Source organism: Tachypleus tridentatus, chromosome 1 (genome assembly GCF_004210375.1).
Source record: "Tachypleus tridentatus isolate NWPU-2018 chromosome 1, ASM421037v1, whole genome shotgun sequence".
In the NCBI taxonomy this organism is placed as follows: domain Eukaryota; kingdom Metazoa; phylum Arthropoda; class Merostomata; order Xiphosura; family Limulidae; genus Tachypleus; species Tachypleus tridentatus.
In genome coordinates, this window is record NC_134825.1 from 10,811,901 (window position 1) to 10,828,867 (window position 16,967).

Here is a 16,967-nt window from a genome sequence, read left to right on the forward strand (position 1 = left end):
GAAATACTGTACTGCACTGTCATCCGCCCTCTGCCGGTTGATTCAGCGGTAAGTTGGAGGGCTTATAGAGCGAGGTTCCAATTAAATCTCTTACTTAGACAAAGGATCAATTTCTCATGTTTTTATTATAAATAACATCTCTTGTATTATTCTTTGTTGTTGGTACAACATAAATCAATTTAATAACTATAAAGTTAAAAACGCCTACACAAATAATCCCGACATTTAGTGCTCCAATCATCAGTGAATAATTCCACAGATAATCTATGTAAGTGGGTTCACATGAACGTGTTTTTGTTTTTCATGTGGTATTGTGATTCTCAATAGAAATATTACATTAGATGGTTCAAGTTCAAACAATTCTTGAAAGAGTAACTGACATGACACAAGAACTATCGATACTATAAACACCACATCGCAGAAGACAAGGTTACTTAAGTTACATCAATATATCTCTCCCTCAGAAAGCACATTGAAAGTTGTTGAGTAATCAGATCTATAATTTTCGTAAAATGGTGAATAAATCATGTCGCATACCAATAATATAGATACACTTTACAGAAGTCCGTAGAACCACCAACCGAACTGAATCTGTGTAAATATACAGTAACTGTGAACATTAACACAAAAGATCTGCTTGATCAATCACTTATTCCACATAATGTTTAGTGATATTACAGCTGTCTGCACAAATATTAGGAGCTGATGTTTGGAGTAGCATGATTTGGTTAGTCTGAAACACATTACAGTTAACATTACTGCCATGCAACATGTAAAAAGTAGACATAACCTTGAGTGGTAGTGTGTTTCCCATCCATTGAGAATGAATAAAAATAATCTGGCTCATGCCATACATGTTATAACAAAGTGCAGCAACAACCCGAATGACTACTAACACTGTTCTTCATAAAATATTTGACCCTTTTAAAAGACGAAAATATTTTTATCAAATATCACTTTGTAATACACTTGATTCGTTTTAGCACTTAAGTTGTAGTTTTTAAAGCTTTATACTTGGCAAAAACTACGTGACATTTTGACAATCGATGTAGTTAATTGCTATGGTGGGGAAGACAATTGTTTTGATAAATGTTTATAAAATCTGACCTTTACACTTCAGATAAATAATAAGGAATATATTTTTATTTTAATCAACGTGTAAGCTTGTATTTAAAAACATCTAATGAGTAACAAACGCTGACCAATAATGTTCGGTAAATTACACTTAGAAGCTTAAATTACACTTAATGAGGCTTACCAAAGTACGACAATATATGGAAACTTTGCTTAATATGTTGTTGCTTACCAAAGTGCCACAATAAGTGGAAACCATTCTTAATATGTTGTGGCTTATCAAAAACCCACAATATATAAAAATTATTCTTAATGCGTTTTGGCTTACCAATGTGCCACAATATGTGGAAACTCTGTTTAATGTAGCTTACCAAAGTGCCACAATATGTGGAAACTCTGTTTAATGTAGCTTACCAAAGTGCCACAATATGTGGAAACTCTGTTTAATGTAGCTTACCAATGTGCCACAATATGTGGAAACTCTGTTTAATGTAGCTTACCAAAGTGCCACAATATAAGGAAACTATGATTAATGTGATTTGGCTTAGGAAGGTGCCACAATATACGGATACGATTGCTTAGCAAAATACAGAGCAGTAAGATTAACTTCTTACCATTTATTTTAAAGCCTTCCCCCCAGTGGAACAGCGGTACGTGTTTCGATACCCGTGATAAGCAGAGCAACGTGTTTCGATACCCGTGATAGGTAGAGCAACGTGTTTCGATACCCGTGATAAGCAGAGCAACGTGTTTCGATACCCGTGATAGGCAGAGCAACGTGTTTCGATACCCGTGATAAGCAGAGCAACGTGTTTCGATACCCGTGATAGGCAGAGCAACGTGTTTCGATACCCGTGATAAGCAGAGCAACGTGTTTTGATACCCGTGATAGGTAGAGCAACGTGTTTCGATACCCGTGATAAGCAGAGCAACGTGTTTCGATACCCGTGATAAGCAGAGCAACGTGTTTCGATACCCGTGATAAGCAGAGCAACGTGTTTCGATACCCGTGATAGGCAGAGCAACGTGTTTCGATACCCGTGATAAGCAGAGCAACGTGTTTCGATACCCGTGATAGGCAGAGCAACGTGTTTCGATACCCGTGATAAGCAGAGCACCAGTTGCCCTTTTTGTAACTTTGTGCTTCATTGCGAATAAACAGATCTTCCGAGGTATGGGAGAAGAAGCTGATACTTTTTGTAAATCATTAATAAAAAATGTTTTGAAAACAGTTGGAAAAATAGTAAATCTGAACATGTCATCATAAAACAAAAATAGTATCGTGAAATCATATGCTGATACTCGCCTTTTCATAATAAATTTAAAATACATTTCAAATAGTAACATAAATTAGTGTTAAGAAATTCAACTCTACAACACCCAACCTATGTCTTTGAGAAAGGTATCTAATATCTCTTCATAAAACCACACGATAAACTTAATTAAAAACTTGCTGATATTAATGAAGTCCAGAATAAACCCGACTAATTAAGCAGCGAAACTTGAGAACATGAGATGAATTTCACCGATGTTAATTAAACGTACAAAACTGAAACTTAAAGCTAGTTTTATCTTTTGTAAAATCAACCGTTTTATTGTAATGTCTAGATCGTTCTAGTACATTCTCTCTTGATAAGTTTTCTCTCTCGTTTTTTTAGCTGCTTATTAGCGACGGCTCCGAGTTTTTCAAGTGCAAACTTTTAGGTCGCAGCTCCATCATCTCTTGGCTGCTTTGAAATTCAATTACATCATTGGATTCAGGAGGTCAAACCCTTTCGATTGATGTACTTGACCACGCCCAAGGGCTCAGAGATTAAAAATGTATCCTCAAGACGGTTGGTAGAGGTATTAAAACTTTAATTAAGATAAAGTACAGAACAACGTTTCGACCTTCTTAGGTCATCTTCAGGTTAACCTGAACAACACGGGCAACACACTTGATATCAATGGAGCACAAAAATATAGCTAATGAAAAGAAAAAAAATGCTTCGTAGATCAATTTGCTCTAATCTTGCCTGAAATAATTTCAAGTATTGTGGTCATTGACTATTCCATATTGTTTACCAAACAACCCACACGCATTCTGGTAATTGTTTAACCCTCGAAACGTTTTTAAAACTAAAACAGAAAATTTCTCTTATTTTCACGTAAGATATTTAGTCGTGGGCAATGGTCAATGTTCTATTGTTGTTTGACAGTGGACATTTTCCGGTTTATGAATATCACAATGGAAGTCATCTTGTGTTATAAATATCACAACGGACGTTATCTGGTGTTATAAATATCAGAATTTTATTGTGTTACACTGCAGTACTGAAGAATTTCTTGAGTTATACAAAGTTGTGAAGAATATTTTGTGTTGCACATGTGATAACAAAGAACATTTTGTGTTATATGTGTGATAACAAAAACATTTTGTGTTATACTATAGGTAGTAGATGTTTTTGTGTTAAACATATGATACTGAAGGACATCTTGTGGTATACTAGAGGTACTAGATGTTTTCTTGTTACATGTGTAATACTGAAGGACATCTTGTATTACACTAGTTGTAATAGATGTTTTTATGTTACACAAGTGATATTAAAGGACATCTTTTGTTATACTAGAGGTACCAGATGTTTGTGTTACACGTGTGATACTGATGAACACGTTGTGTTATAGTAGAAGTACTAGATATTTTTTTTACAAATGTGATATTGAAGGACAGCTTTTGTTACACAAGAAATACTAGACGTTTTTGTGTTACATGTGTGATACTAAATGACATCTTGTGTTATACTGGAAGTACTAGATGTTTTTGTGTTACACGTATGATATTGAATGACATCTTGTGTTATACTAGTGGTTCTTAATGTTTTTGTGTTATACGTGTGATATTGAAGGACATCTTGTGCTATACTAGAGTTACTAGATATTTTGTGTTACACGTGTGATATTGAATGATATCTTTGTTATACTCGTGGTAGTAGATGTTTTTGTGTTACAAGTGTGCTATTGTAAGACAGTTTGTGTTATTCTAGAAGTACTGGATGTTTTTGTGTTACACGTGTGATATTGAAGAACATCTTGTGTTATACTAGAGATACTAGATCTTTTTGTGTTACACGTATGATATTGAAGGACATCTCGTGCTATACTAGAGTTACTAGATGTTTTTGTGTTACACGTGTGACATTAAATGATATATTGTGTTATACTAGTGGTAGTAGATGTTTTTTGTGTTACAAGTGTGATATTGTAAGACAGTTTGCGTCATACTAGAGGTAATAAATGTTTTTGTATTACACGTGTGATATTGAAGGACATCTTTTGTTACACTAGAAATACTAGACGTTTGTGTTACATGTGTGATACTATGACATCTTGTGTTATACTAGATGATAATGAAATATTTACAGATTAATGCCCGCTTAATTTTCATAATTCTATCACAACAGATCTGTAATTTATCATAAACACATTATGTCACAATCTGATTTTGAAAACATGTAAATTTGAATATTTAAGATACGCTTCTTTCGGAACTTTCGCGAAATGTCTGAAGTAAAACCAAACCATTTCGAGAGGCAGCCATTATGGTCGCTACTTTAGAATATAAAATACAACTGTCATATTGTTTCACACCAACTAGAACTGAAGAAGTGCTAGTAAGCATCCTGAAGCGTTAAAGTGTGAAAACTGCAGAGGTGGCCTTACTTGTTAAAAGTATAAAAACTGCAGAAGGTGCCCTACGTATTAAAAGTGTGAAAACTGTAAAGTTGCCTTACTTGTTAAAGTGTGAAAACTGTAAAGTTGCCTAACTTGTTAAAGTGTGAAAACTGTAAAGTTGCCTTACTTGTTAAAGTGTGAAAACTGTAAAGTTGCCTAATTTGTTAAAGTGTGAAAACTGCAAAGTTGTCTTACTTGTTAAAGTGTGAAACTGTAAAGTTGCATAACTTGTTAAAGTGTGAAAACTGTAAAGTTGCCTTACTTGTTAAAGTGTGAAAACTGTAAAGTTGCCTTACTTGTTAAAGTGTGAAAACTATAAAGTTGCCTTACTTGTTAAAGTGTGAAAACTGTAAAGTTACCTTACTTGTTAAAGTCTGTAAAGTTGTCTTACTTGTTAAAGTGTGAAAACTGTAAAGTTGCCTAATTTGTTAAAGTGTGAAAACTGTAAAGTTGCCTTACTTGTTAAAGTGTGAAAACTGTAAAGTTGCCTTACTTGTTAAAGTGTGAAAACTGTAAAGTTGCCTTACTTGTTAAAAATGTGAAAACTGTAAAAGTTGTCATACGTGTTAAAAGTGTGAAAACTGTGGTGGTAGCTTTGTGTGTTAAATTGTGAAAACTGTAGAAGTGGCTTTACGTGTTAAAAGTGTGAAAACTGTGGAGGTAGCTTTATGTGTTAAATTGTGAAAACTGTAGAAGTGGCTTTACGTGTTAAAAGTGTGAAAACTGTGGAGATAGCTTTGTGTGTTAAATTGTGAAAACTGTAGAAGTGGCTTTACGGACTAAAAGTGTGAAAACTGTGGAGGTAGCTTTGTGTGTTAAATTGTGAAAACTGTAGAAGTGGCTTTTCGTGTTAAAAGTGTGAAAACTGTGGAGGTAGCTTTGTGTGTTAAATTATGAAAACTGTAGAAGTGGCTTTACGTGTTAAAAGTGTGAAAACTGTGGAGGTAGCTTTATGTGTTAAATTGTGAAAACTGTAGAAGTGGCTTTACGTGTTAAAAGTGTGAAAACTGTGGAGATAGCTTTGTGTGTTAAATTGTGAAAACTGTAGAAGTGGCTTTACGGACTAAAAGTGTGAAAACTGTGGAGGTAGCTTTGTGTGTTAAATTGTGAAAACTTCAGACGTTGCCCTCTGTGTTAGAAAAACGTTAAATAGGCCTTACTTGCTAACAAGTGAAAATCTGAATATGTGATAAGATATATATGTCGGACACGTATAAGAAGGGTTAGTGGAAGAACTTCCACAAAATAAAGGCTAAAAAACATAAATTCGGATAGCAAGATCATATCAGATTTAATGTCTTATACTTTCATATTGATACGATACAATTGAAGGTAAAGACACGATTGTCCTCTGGATACGATTTATTTAGAGAAAAAAAATCGTTTAAATATTTACCACATGGTAATATACTGGTAATACAGTGCGTTGTAAAACAGGTAATACTTTATGTTAGTATGCAGTGCGTTGTAAAACAGGTAAAGAGTTAGATGTAAGTTGGTGTACACGCTGACAATAGGCCACCCCTTGCTCCAACATATCACTAAGGTCTTTTTAGAAATCTCAACGCATCGGATATATCCAGTCAAGGCATCAGAATGACCTGATTTAGAATACCAGATTGTAAATTTGCAACTATTGTTAACTCTCTTTGTTAACCTGAAGATGACCTCGGAAGGTCGAAACATTGTTCTCTACTCTATTTTAATAAAAGTTTAACACCCACACCAGCTGTTTTGAAATACATTTTTACTTCAAGTTGGTTTCTCTTCACCAGGAATCACAATGTTTGTTGTATCCTAACTGAACTGAATAGTTCTGGTGTTGGGCGAAAAACCTCGTTGGAACTGAATATAAGAAATGTAGTGTGAACGACCATTATTACATATTATTATTTACTTTCACTCAGAATTGCTTATTAACGATTGTAAGTATTACTAAAAATAGTAATAAACATTCTATATAAACAGCATAATGTTGTCAAGACAAGAAAATCACACAAAAAACGAGAACTATCTGCGTTTATCGTCCTTAGTTTCGAAGTGATAGACAAGAGAGAAGGCTTTGTTTGTTTGTTTGTTTGTTTTGGAATTTCGCACAAAGCTACTCGAGGGGTATCTGTGCTAGCCGTCCCTAATTTAGCAGTGTAAGACTAGAGGGAAGGCAGCTAGTCATCACCACCCACCGCCAACTCTTGGGCTACTCTTTTACCAACAAATAGTGGGATTGACCGTCACATTATAACGCCTCCACGGCTGAAAGGGCGAGCATGTTTGGCGCGACCGGGATGCGAACCCGCGACGCTCAGATTACGAGTCGCACGCCTTAACACGTTTGGCCGTGCCGGGCCTGAGAGAAGGCAGTAGATACCATCCACCGTCAGCTCTCGGGTTACTTTTCACCGTCATATTATTACTCCCTTAAGGCTGAAGGGGTCAGAAGTTATACTCGTTACCGCCACGAATCGAATGGCTGATCCACCAGGTCGTGCCAGCAATTACACTGTCATATTCCTGTTTGCTTATTAAATAGTGTACAAAGAAATTCCAGGGCTATCCAAGGTTTTGGAGAAATTTCAGATTTCGATTTCTTGCTTTCGATACACACACACACACATAAATTATTAAACTGTTATCAAAATGTATATATTTCATTAAGTGTATGTGATTTTGTTTCAGTCAGTAACGCTTAATACATCGTGTGTCTTCGTAACATGTAAAGAAGGGCATAATACATGATTGTGTATAACGCTTTTAGTTTAACTACTCTATTTTTTAGTTAAGAAGGGTTATTGTATTCTGTATATAGGGTCCTATTGACACTGTAATGTAAACACTGGGGTGTTCTCTGTTGATTTTCTTGTAGTTCATTCAATATCGGGGGCCTATTTTACAATATGTAATCCATAATGGGGTCTACGGTATATCCCAATAATTGTACCACGGTGGTAAATATTGGTCATGAAACTCGGTACATTAAAATGTGTTTAATATTCCAATATAGAGAAGTTTAACTGCAGAATTGTGTCACCTAAATTACTTTAGAAATTACTGTTATTAGTTCTTAAAATACTGCTTTTTGTTAATAATAACTGCTCTAATTTTATGTATGTTTCAGTTAAATAGAACAAATATATATATACAAGTTATTTAAAATTATATATTACCAGAAAAAAATTGTATACCGTTTTAGATATATATACGTCATAACAGATTTAGGGCAGAAACGAACTGAGATAATAAACACTAGAAATAAACCTTAACCTCATTAGTCAGTTTTGTGTTACGGCATTACTCAAGTAATTAGAAGACCAATCCATTAAAGATTTGTTTCTGTGCGTTGAACTTAATAATAAAGAGGTTTAATTAATCACTTATGTTCTTTAAAAGCGGAACCTTTTGAAAGGTTAACCTATATCAAGATATTCCATATTTCTCGATACATTTTTTGTACCTGAATTGTTCAGAGAGTACTGACGTCATCTCGTTCGGCGTGTAAACCAAAATAATGACGTTACAGTCTTGAGCATTCATAAACTACCCACAAGTAAAGGCCTAATTATTAGAATGAAAGTCGTTTTTTTTAATTACTTCACACAAGAATCTTGGCTGGATATTTAAGGAAGAGAATGATACACATACATATCTTGGTTTCACACAAGAATCTTGGCTGGATATTTAAGGAAGAGAATGATGCACATACACATCTTAGCTTCACACAAGAATCTTGGCTGGATATTTAAGGAAGAGAATGATGCACATACATATCTTGGTTTCACACAAGAATCTTGGCTGGATATTTAAGGAAGAGAATGATGCACATACACATCTTAGCTTCACACAAGAATCTTGGCTGGATATTTAAGGAAGAGAATGATGCACATACACATCTTGGTTTCACACAAGAATCTTGGCTGGATATTTAAGGAAGAGAATGATGCACATACACATCTTAGCTTCACACAAGAATCTCGGGTGGATATTTAAGGAAGAGAATGATACACATACATATCTTGGTTTCACACAAGAATCTTGGCTGGATATTTAAGGAAGAGAATGATACACATACATATCTTGGTTTCACACAAGAATCTTGGCTGGATATTTAAGGAAGAGAATGATACACATACATATCTTGGTTTCACACAAGAATCTTGGCTGGATATTTAAGGAAGAGAATGATGCACATACACATCTTAGCTTCACACAAGAATCTTGGCTGGATATTTAAGGAAGAGAATGATGCACATACACATCTTGGTTTCACACAAGAATCTTGGCTGGATATTTAAGGAAGAGAATGATGCACATACACATCTTAGCTTCACACAAGAATCTCGGGTGGATATTTAAGGAAGAGAATGATGCACATACACATCTTGGTTTCACACAAGAATCTTGGCTGGATATTTAAGGAAGAGAATGATGCACATACACATCTTAGCTTCACACAAGAATCTCGGGTGGATATTTAAGGAAGAGAATGATGCACATACACATCTTAGCTTCACACAAGAATCTTGGCTGGATATTTAAGGAAGAGAATGATACACATACACATCTTAGCTTCACACAAGAATCTCGGCTGGATATTTAAGGAAGAGAATGATGCACATACACATCTTAGCTTCACACAAGAATCTCGGGTGGATATTTAAGGAAGAGAATGATGCACATACACATCTTAGCTTCACACAAGAATCTTGGCTGGATATTTAAGGAAGAGAATGATACACATACACATCTTAGCTTCACACAAGAATCTTGGCTGGATATTTAAGGAAGAGAATGATACACATACACATCTTAGCTTCACACAAGAATCTTGGCTGGATATTTAAGGAAGAGAATGATGCACATACACATCTTAGCTTCACACAAGAATCTTGGCTGGATATTTAAGGAAGAGAATGATACACATACATATCTTGGTTTCACACAAGAATCTTGGCTGGATATTTAAGGAAGAGAATGATGCACATACACATCTTAGCTTCACACAAGAATCTTGGCTGGATATTTAAGGAAGAGAATGATGCACATACACATCTTGGTTTCACACAAGAATCTTGGCTGGATATTTAAGGAAGAGAATGATACACATACATATCTTGGTTTCACACAAGAATCTTGGCTGGATATTTAAGGAAGAGAATGATGCACATACACATCTTAGCTTCACACAAGAATCTTGGCTGATATTTAAGGAAGAGAATGATGCACATACACATCTTGGTTTCACACAAGAATCTTGGCTGGATATTTAAGGAAGAGAATGATGCACATACACATCTTAGCTTCACACAAGAATCTCGGGTGGATATTTAAGGAAGAGAATGATACACATACATATCTTGGTTTCACACAAGAATCTTGGCTGGATATTTAAGGAAGAGAATGATACACATACATATCTTGGTTTCACACAAGAATCTTGGCTGGATATTTAAGGAAGAGAATGATACACATACATATCTTGGTTTCACACAAGAATCTTGGCTGGATATTTAAGGAAGAGAATGATACACATACACATCTTAGCTTCACACAAGAATCTTGGCTGGATATTTAAGGAAGAGAATGATGCACATACACATCTTAGCTTCACACAAGAATCTTGGCTGGATATTTAAGGAAGAGAATGATACACATACACATCTTAGTTGGGTATGCAAGAATTAGTTTATAGCTCATTCTTCGCTTGGTTTGCTAATAGGAATGAAACGTACTAATAAAGTCAAAGTTCACAAAATAAATTCAATTTTTACATTCTGTGAACAGGCAGTTATCATCTGTGAAATAAATCTGTCGTGCGTAAGAGACAACAAAAATAGTTTATTACACATGTTCTCTTCTTGGAATTACATCTGTAGAAAAACTACCAGTTTTTACGAACTTTTCGCTACAATTCATAATATAATAGATAGAAATAGTTTTGATATTGTTCTCGCTGTATTTAATCAGCTAGTTGTAAGAGAAATAGTTTCGACATTGATCGCTCTGTATTTAATCAACTAATAATAACAGAAATAGTTTCGACATTGTCCACTCTGTATTTAATCAACTAATAATAACAGAAATAGTTTCGACATTGTTTTCGCTGTATTTAAGTAACTAGTAATAACAGAAATAGTTTCGACATTGTTTTCGCTGTATTTAATCAACTAGTAGTAACAGAAATAGTTTCGACATTGTTTTCGCTGTATTTAATCAGCTGGTAGTAACAGAAATAGTTTCGACATTGTTCTCGCTGTATTTAAGTAACTAGTAATAACAGAAATAGTTTAGGCATTGTTCTCGCTGTATTTAATTAAGTAGTAATAACAGAAATAGTTTCGACATTGTTGTCGTTGTATTCAATCATCTGTGTGTTGTTTCTTTGTTTTCTTATTGCAAAGCTATACCAAACCAAGTGTACTCGAACCGCTATTTTATGGTTATAAATCCGAAGACTTACTGTTGTCTCAGTGAGTATAGTTAACTAAGTTTAATAGAAATAGTTGTTCGTTATTGTTCTAGCTGGTTTAATTAACAGAAACGAATAGTTTTCGCATTATTTTCCTTGATCTTGATCCTTGAAAATAAAAATTTTTCTCTTTCTTCTGAGTGGAATTAAGTTAATGTACTTAATAAAATATGAAAACAATAATAACTCAGTATTTGGCTACAGAGGAGAAACCGATTATATCTAAATAAAAATCTTGGAATGAAGTTTCTGAGAAGCCAAAATACATACTTGCAAAATAGGAAGGCTGCAGACCACATCCGATGTCGAAATGTACCTTAACCCGTAATTTGGTATGTGCAAAAAGTTATAAGACGAAAACAAAATTATTTTACAGTAGATCGTATTAACATCTATTCTCTGTATTCAGAGTACTGTAATAAGCATGTATCGTATCGCTTTAGTTAGTAGATTAAGAGGTTTCTTTTCCTCGAAGCACATGAAGTTTTATTCCATAGCAACATACCGAGCAGTAACAAAACATGATTTGTTTGCCCTGTTCTTCTTAACCAATCTGTATTTCACTTAGGGTCATGTATAGGTAAGACAACATATTCTTCTTTCCTTGATGTGCTTACCCTGAATCACGTACCCTGGGGGTAAGGGAGCGTCAAAAAAGTCAGATGAGAAAGGCTCATTTACATACGCTCCCAGTAAACTGTTTTGGCCTGGTCTGTTTTGGTTGTTTTTTCATTTTAACTGACTTGTTTTGTCCAATGTATGAGACTTAGTTGTGCCCCTGGACACGGTCCACATATTTAATTACGGAAGCGTTATAAAAGTGACAGTTAAGTCTGATATTTGGTTCGGAGTAACACATAAGCGTCATGTGTTGCTCGCTGTCTTCTTTCGAGTGGTGTGCATTAAGAACGGTCATACCAGAACTTTGTGATTTCTCTGATCTCTCTATATGTGTCACGTATAATGCCGTTCGCGTTCAGAATAGAAAAATGGTAATTATTTAATGTCATGTTGTATTGTGTTAAAAGTTAAAAAGAGATGACTTGTGGTTCGTAACGATATAAGTGACATGATAATTCGAATTATGATAGAATAACTTCAGTAATAACACTAGTCACAATTAAAATACAGTCTGCTAGCACTAACGCTAGTCACGCTAATATGTAGTACAGCCTGCTCCTGGTAGCATTACTCACACTTGTAATACAGCCTGCTAGTAGTAGCATTAGTCACACTTATAATACAGCCTTCTAGTGTTGACACTAGCCACCCTAATATATAATACAGCCTGCTAGTGCTGACACTAGTCACACTAATATATAATACAACCTGCTAGTGTTAACACTAGTCACAGTAGATCGTATTAACATCTATTCTCTGTATTCAGAAGTTACAACATTATGTAACTCACCATTAAAATTAATTTAGCTATGTGAACAATATTATGTAACTCACCATTCAAATTAATTTAACTATATGAACAACATTATGTAACTCTCCAGTTCAATATAAAATTCATATATTACAACTATTTTGTAATAAATAATACAACCTGCTAGTGTTAACACTAGTCACACTAATATATAATACAGCCTGCTAGTGTTAACACTAGCCACACTAATATATAATACAGCCTGCTAGTGCTGACACTAGTCACACTAATATATAATACAACCTGCTAGTGTTAACACTAGTCACAGTAGATCGTATTAACATCTATTCTCTGTATTCAGAAGTTACAACATTATGTAACTCACCATTAAAATTAATTTAGCTATGTGAACAATATTATGTAACTCACCATTCAAATTAATTTAACTATATGAACAACATTATGTAACTCTCCAGTTCAATATAAAATTCATATATTACAACTATTTTGTAATAAATAATACAACCTGCTAGTGTTAACACTAGTCACACTAATATATAATACAGCCTGCTAGTGTTAACACTAGCCACACTAATATATAATACAGCCTGCTAGTGTTAACACTAGCCACACTAATATATAGTACAGCCTGCTTGTGTTAACACTAGCCACACTAATATATAATACAGCCTGCTAGTGTTAACACTAGCCACACTAATATATAATACAACCTGCTAGTGTTAACACTAGCCACACTAATATATAATACAACCTGCTAGTGTTGACACTAGCCACACTAATATATAATACAGCCTGTTAGTGCTAACACAAGTCACAATAATATGTAATAAAGCCTACTAGTAGTACGTTAGCCACATTGATGTTACAGCCTGTTAGTGCTAACACTAGTCATACTTATGATACAGCCTGCTAGTGCTAAAACTAGCCACACTTTAGATGTTATTCGACCTACACGAGTTTTAAAATTTCAAAATATGCATTCAAACGATCATATTCACATTGCTACATTCAAAATATAGCATGGTAAACACAGCCTTGTAAACTGAAAGTAAAATATATAGTGAGAAGACGGTTATAATTATGTAACTTTGTTATTTTTGACAGATGATTTGGTTGATCGAAATACAAACGCGATATCATGGTTAACACTAATTTGGAATTTATGGAATATCATAACTGCTCTGAGGTAAATTACAGTTAAGGTACTACTACATATAGGATGTCATAATGACATCTATACAAACATATGCTTTTATACTCTCAGCTCCTCGAAGTATCATGACTTTGTATTTTCAGTGTGAGTCAGGGTGTTGATTCAGAAGACGAGATTACGATAACAAAGGCTTGTCTAAATAATGGATACTCACACAACACACGTTACTAGGAACGAGGCTTCAGAATAAACTATTTATCTAAGTGCGCTGGTGTCGAAAATATTGTGGTTCTGTATGTCCGTGTGAACTTTATATTTTATAAATATTCATAAACATCACCGTTCAATGTGAAATTGACCTCATGAAAGTTCTTGTAAAATCGACTTATCTAAAAATTAATATGAAAAAAATTCATAAATTATCGTGAAAATTTGAGTACACAACTGTTACTGTGAATTTGACTTTTATACGTTTCAAGTAATTTTGGTTTCCATAAATGCTTGAACTGGTTTTTCATTAAGAATATCTTCCACCCTTTCAGTCGATGTTATTTCAAACTATATTTTAACGAATGTTTGTCGAATATTATTAAACTATTTTTAGCTCACCATTTAAATTAATTTAGAAATGTGAACAACATCATGTAACTCACCAGATAAATTAATTTAGCTATGTAAACAACATTATGTAAGTCACCGTTTAAACTAATTTAGCTGTGTGAACAACATTATGTAACTCACCAGTTAAATTAATTTAACTATGTTAACAACATTATGTAACTCACCAGTTAAATTAACTTAGATATGTGAACAACATTATGTAACTCACCATTTAAATTAATTTTGCTATGTGAACAACATTATGTAACTCACCAGTTAAATTATTTTAGCTATGTGAACAACGTTATGTAACTCACCATTTAAATTAATTTAAGAATGTGAACAACATTATGTAACTCACCAGTTAAATTAATTTAACAATGTAAACAACATTATGTGAATTACCATTTAAACTAATTTAACAATATGAACAACATTATGTAACTCACCAGTTCAATTAATTTAGCTATGTGAATAACATTGTGTAACCAGTTAAATTAATTTAGCTATGCGAACAACATTATGTAACTCACCATTTAAGTTAATTTAGCTATGTGAACAACATTATACAACTCACCAGTTAAATTAATTTAACAATGTGAACAACATTATTTAATTCACGATTTAAACAAGTTTAACTATATGAACAACATTATGTAACTCACCAGTTCAATTAATTTAGCTTTGTGAACAACATTATGTAACTCACCATTTAAATTAATTTTGCTATGTGAACAATATCATGTAACTCACCATTTAAGTTAATTTAGCTATGTGAACAACATTATACAACTCACCAGTTAAATTAATTTAACAATGTGAACAACATTATTTAATTCACGATTTAAACAAGTTTAACTATATGAACAACATTATGTAACTCACCAGTTCAATTAATTTAGCTTTGTGAACAACATTATGTAACTCACCATTTAAATTAATTTTGCTATGTGAACAATATCATGTAACTCACCATTTAAATTAATTTAGCTATGTGAACAACATTATGTAACTCACTCTTTAAATTAATTTAGCTATGTGAACAACATTATGTAACCACCAGTTAAATTATTTAGCATTGTGAACAACATTATGTAACTCACCAGTTAAATTAATTTAGCTATGTGAACAACATTATGTAAGTCACCAGTTAAACTAATTTAGCTATGTGAACAACATTATGTAACTCACCATTTAAATTAATTTAACAATGTGAACAACATTATGTAAGTCACCATGTAAACTAAGTTAGCTATGTTAACAACATTATGTAACTCACCAGTTAAATTAATTTAGCTATGTTAACAACATTATGTAACTCATCAGTTAAATTAATTTAGCTATTTTAACAACATTATGTAATTCACCATTCAAATTAATTTAACTATATGAACAACATTATGTAACTCACCAGTTCAATTAATTTAGTTATGTGAACAACATTATGTAACCAGTTAAATTAATTTATCTATGCGAACAACATTATGTAACTCACCAGTTAAGTTAATTTAACTATGTGAACAACATTATGTCATTGCACCAATTGTATTTTTCGTTATCATTTTGTGGACCAATTTTTGGTGATGGTATTTCAAACTACTTTTTTTTCGCGTAAAGTAAAATAAAGTCAGTTTGTGGTATAGAGAGCTAATATATGATCGTTTACTAACACTTCCATTATGAGACACCTTAGTGTATTTCGCAGTTTGCTAACTCAATCTCTTCTGATGAGACGTAAATAACCGAAACTATGGTTTGTAGCCAATCAAAATTTATATTAAACCTCGTCGTCACAAAAGAATTTTTAAATTTTTATCTTTGATGAAAATTTAATAAATCTGTGTTATCAGTAATTTTTGGTCAGTTCAGTAATTTAACAACATCTGTAAACGTATTACGATGATATACTTTAAAAATGTATGTTCGAAAAGTACAAACTCGTATGTGGTACCTATTTATGAAGTTGGTGGTCACAGAATGATGGACATAGTATAAGAAATTATGAGGCATTGTTAGTTCTATCAGCTTATACAACACTTACCGAAACGAAATACACTTGAAATATTGTGCTGTAAGTCAGAGGAGGAAAACCCACCAGGGTAGCCATGGTAACGGTTATAGAACTAAGTCAAAATGTCTATTTCAGAGCACAGCAGGCAGTGTTTACAATATGCTTATCCAAACAAAATTCCTTTGTTAAGTACTCTTTTATCACTTCACTGTATGGTTGTGGGGGTTCTTATAGACCTGGGGTTCGGCTTCCATTCGTAACTTATCATAAATTTCACACACTCGGAGAGCTACTGTATTTGCCCATCGAAGAACAAAGAATGAGAAATCCGTATAGAGCATATGCGTAATGCACGCGGGAACTGGAGGACTCCTCGAGCCGGAATTCACGAAAGGGCTCGTGGGCCGGTTCTGAGCGATGTGTTGTCATACTTTACAAACTCGATGCTGTTTTAGGCTGGCAGGTCCGGCGAACATGGCACGCCTAAGCCAGAGTTCAAACAGTTATCAGCCTTCTAATTTAAACAGATGGTTGGTCACTGTTAGAAAGGAGACACAGTAGC

The 16,967-nt window shown here is 33.8% G+C and overlaps 1 protein-coding gene across 1 annotated transcript in view; it reads right to left on the reverse strand.

The window, feature by feature from the left end:
* Window positions 1-16,706, reverse strand: part of LOC143240338 (inositol-trisphosphate 3-kinase homolog) — a 57,257-nt gene extending 40,551 nt beyond the window's left edge. Inside the window, exon 1 of the mRNA XM_076482724.1 lies at window positions 16,436-16,706. Within this exon, the coding sequence (XP_076338839.1) occupies window positions 16,436-16,501 (66 nt within the window). The 5' untranslated portion in view covers window positions 16,502-16,706. The remainder of the gene's footprint in view (window positions 1-16,435) is intronic.
* Window positions 16,707-16,967: the final 261 nt, after the last annotated feature.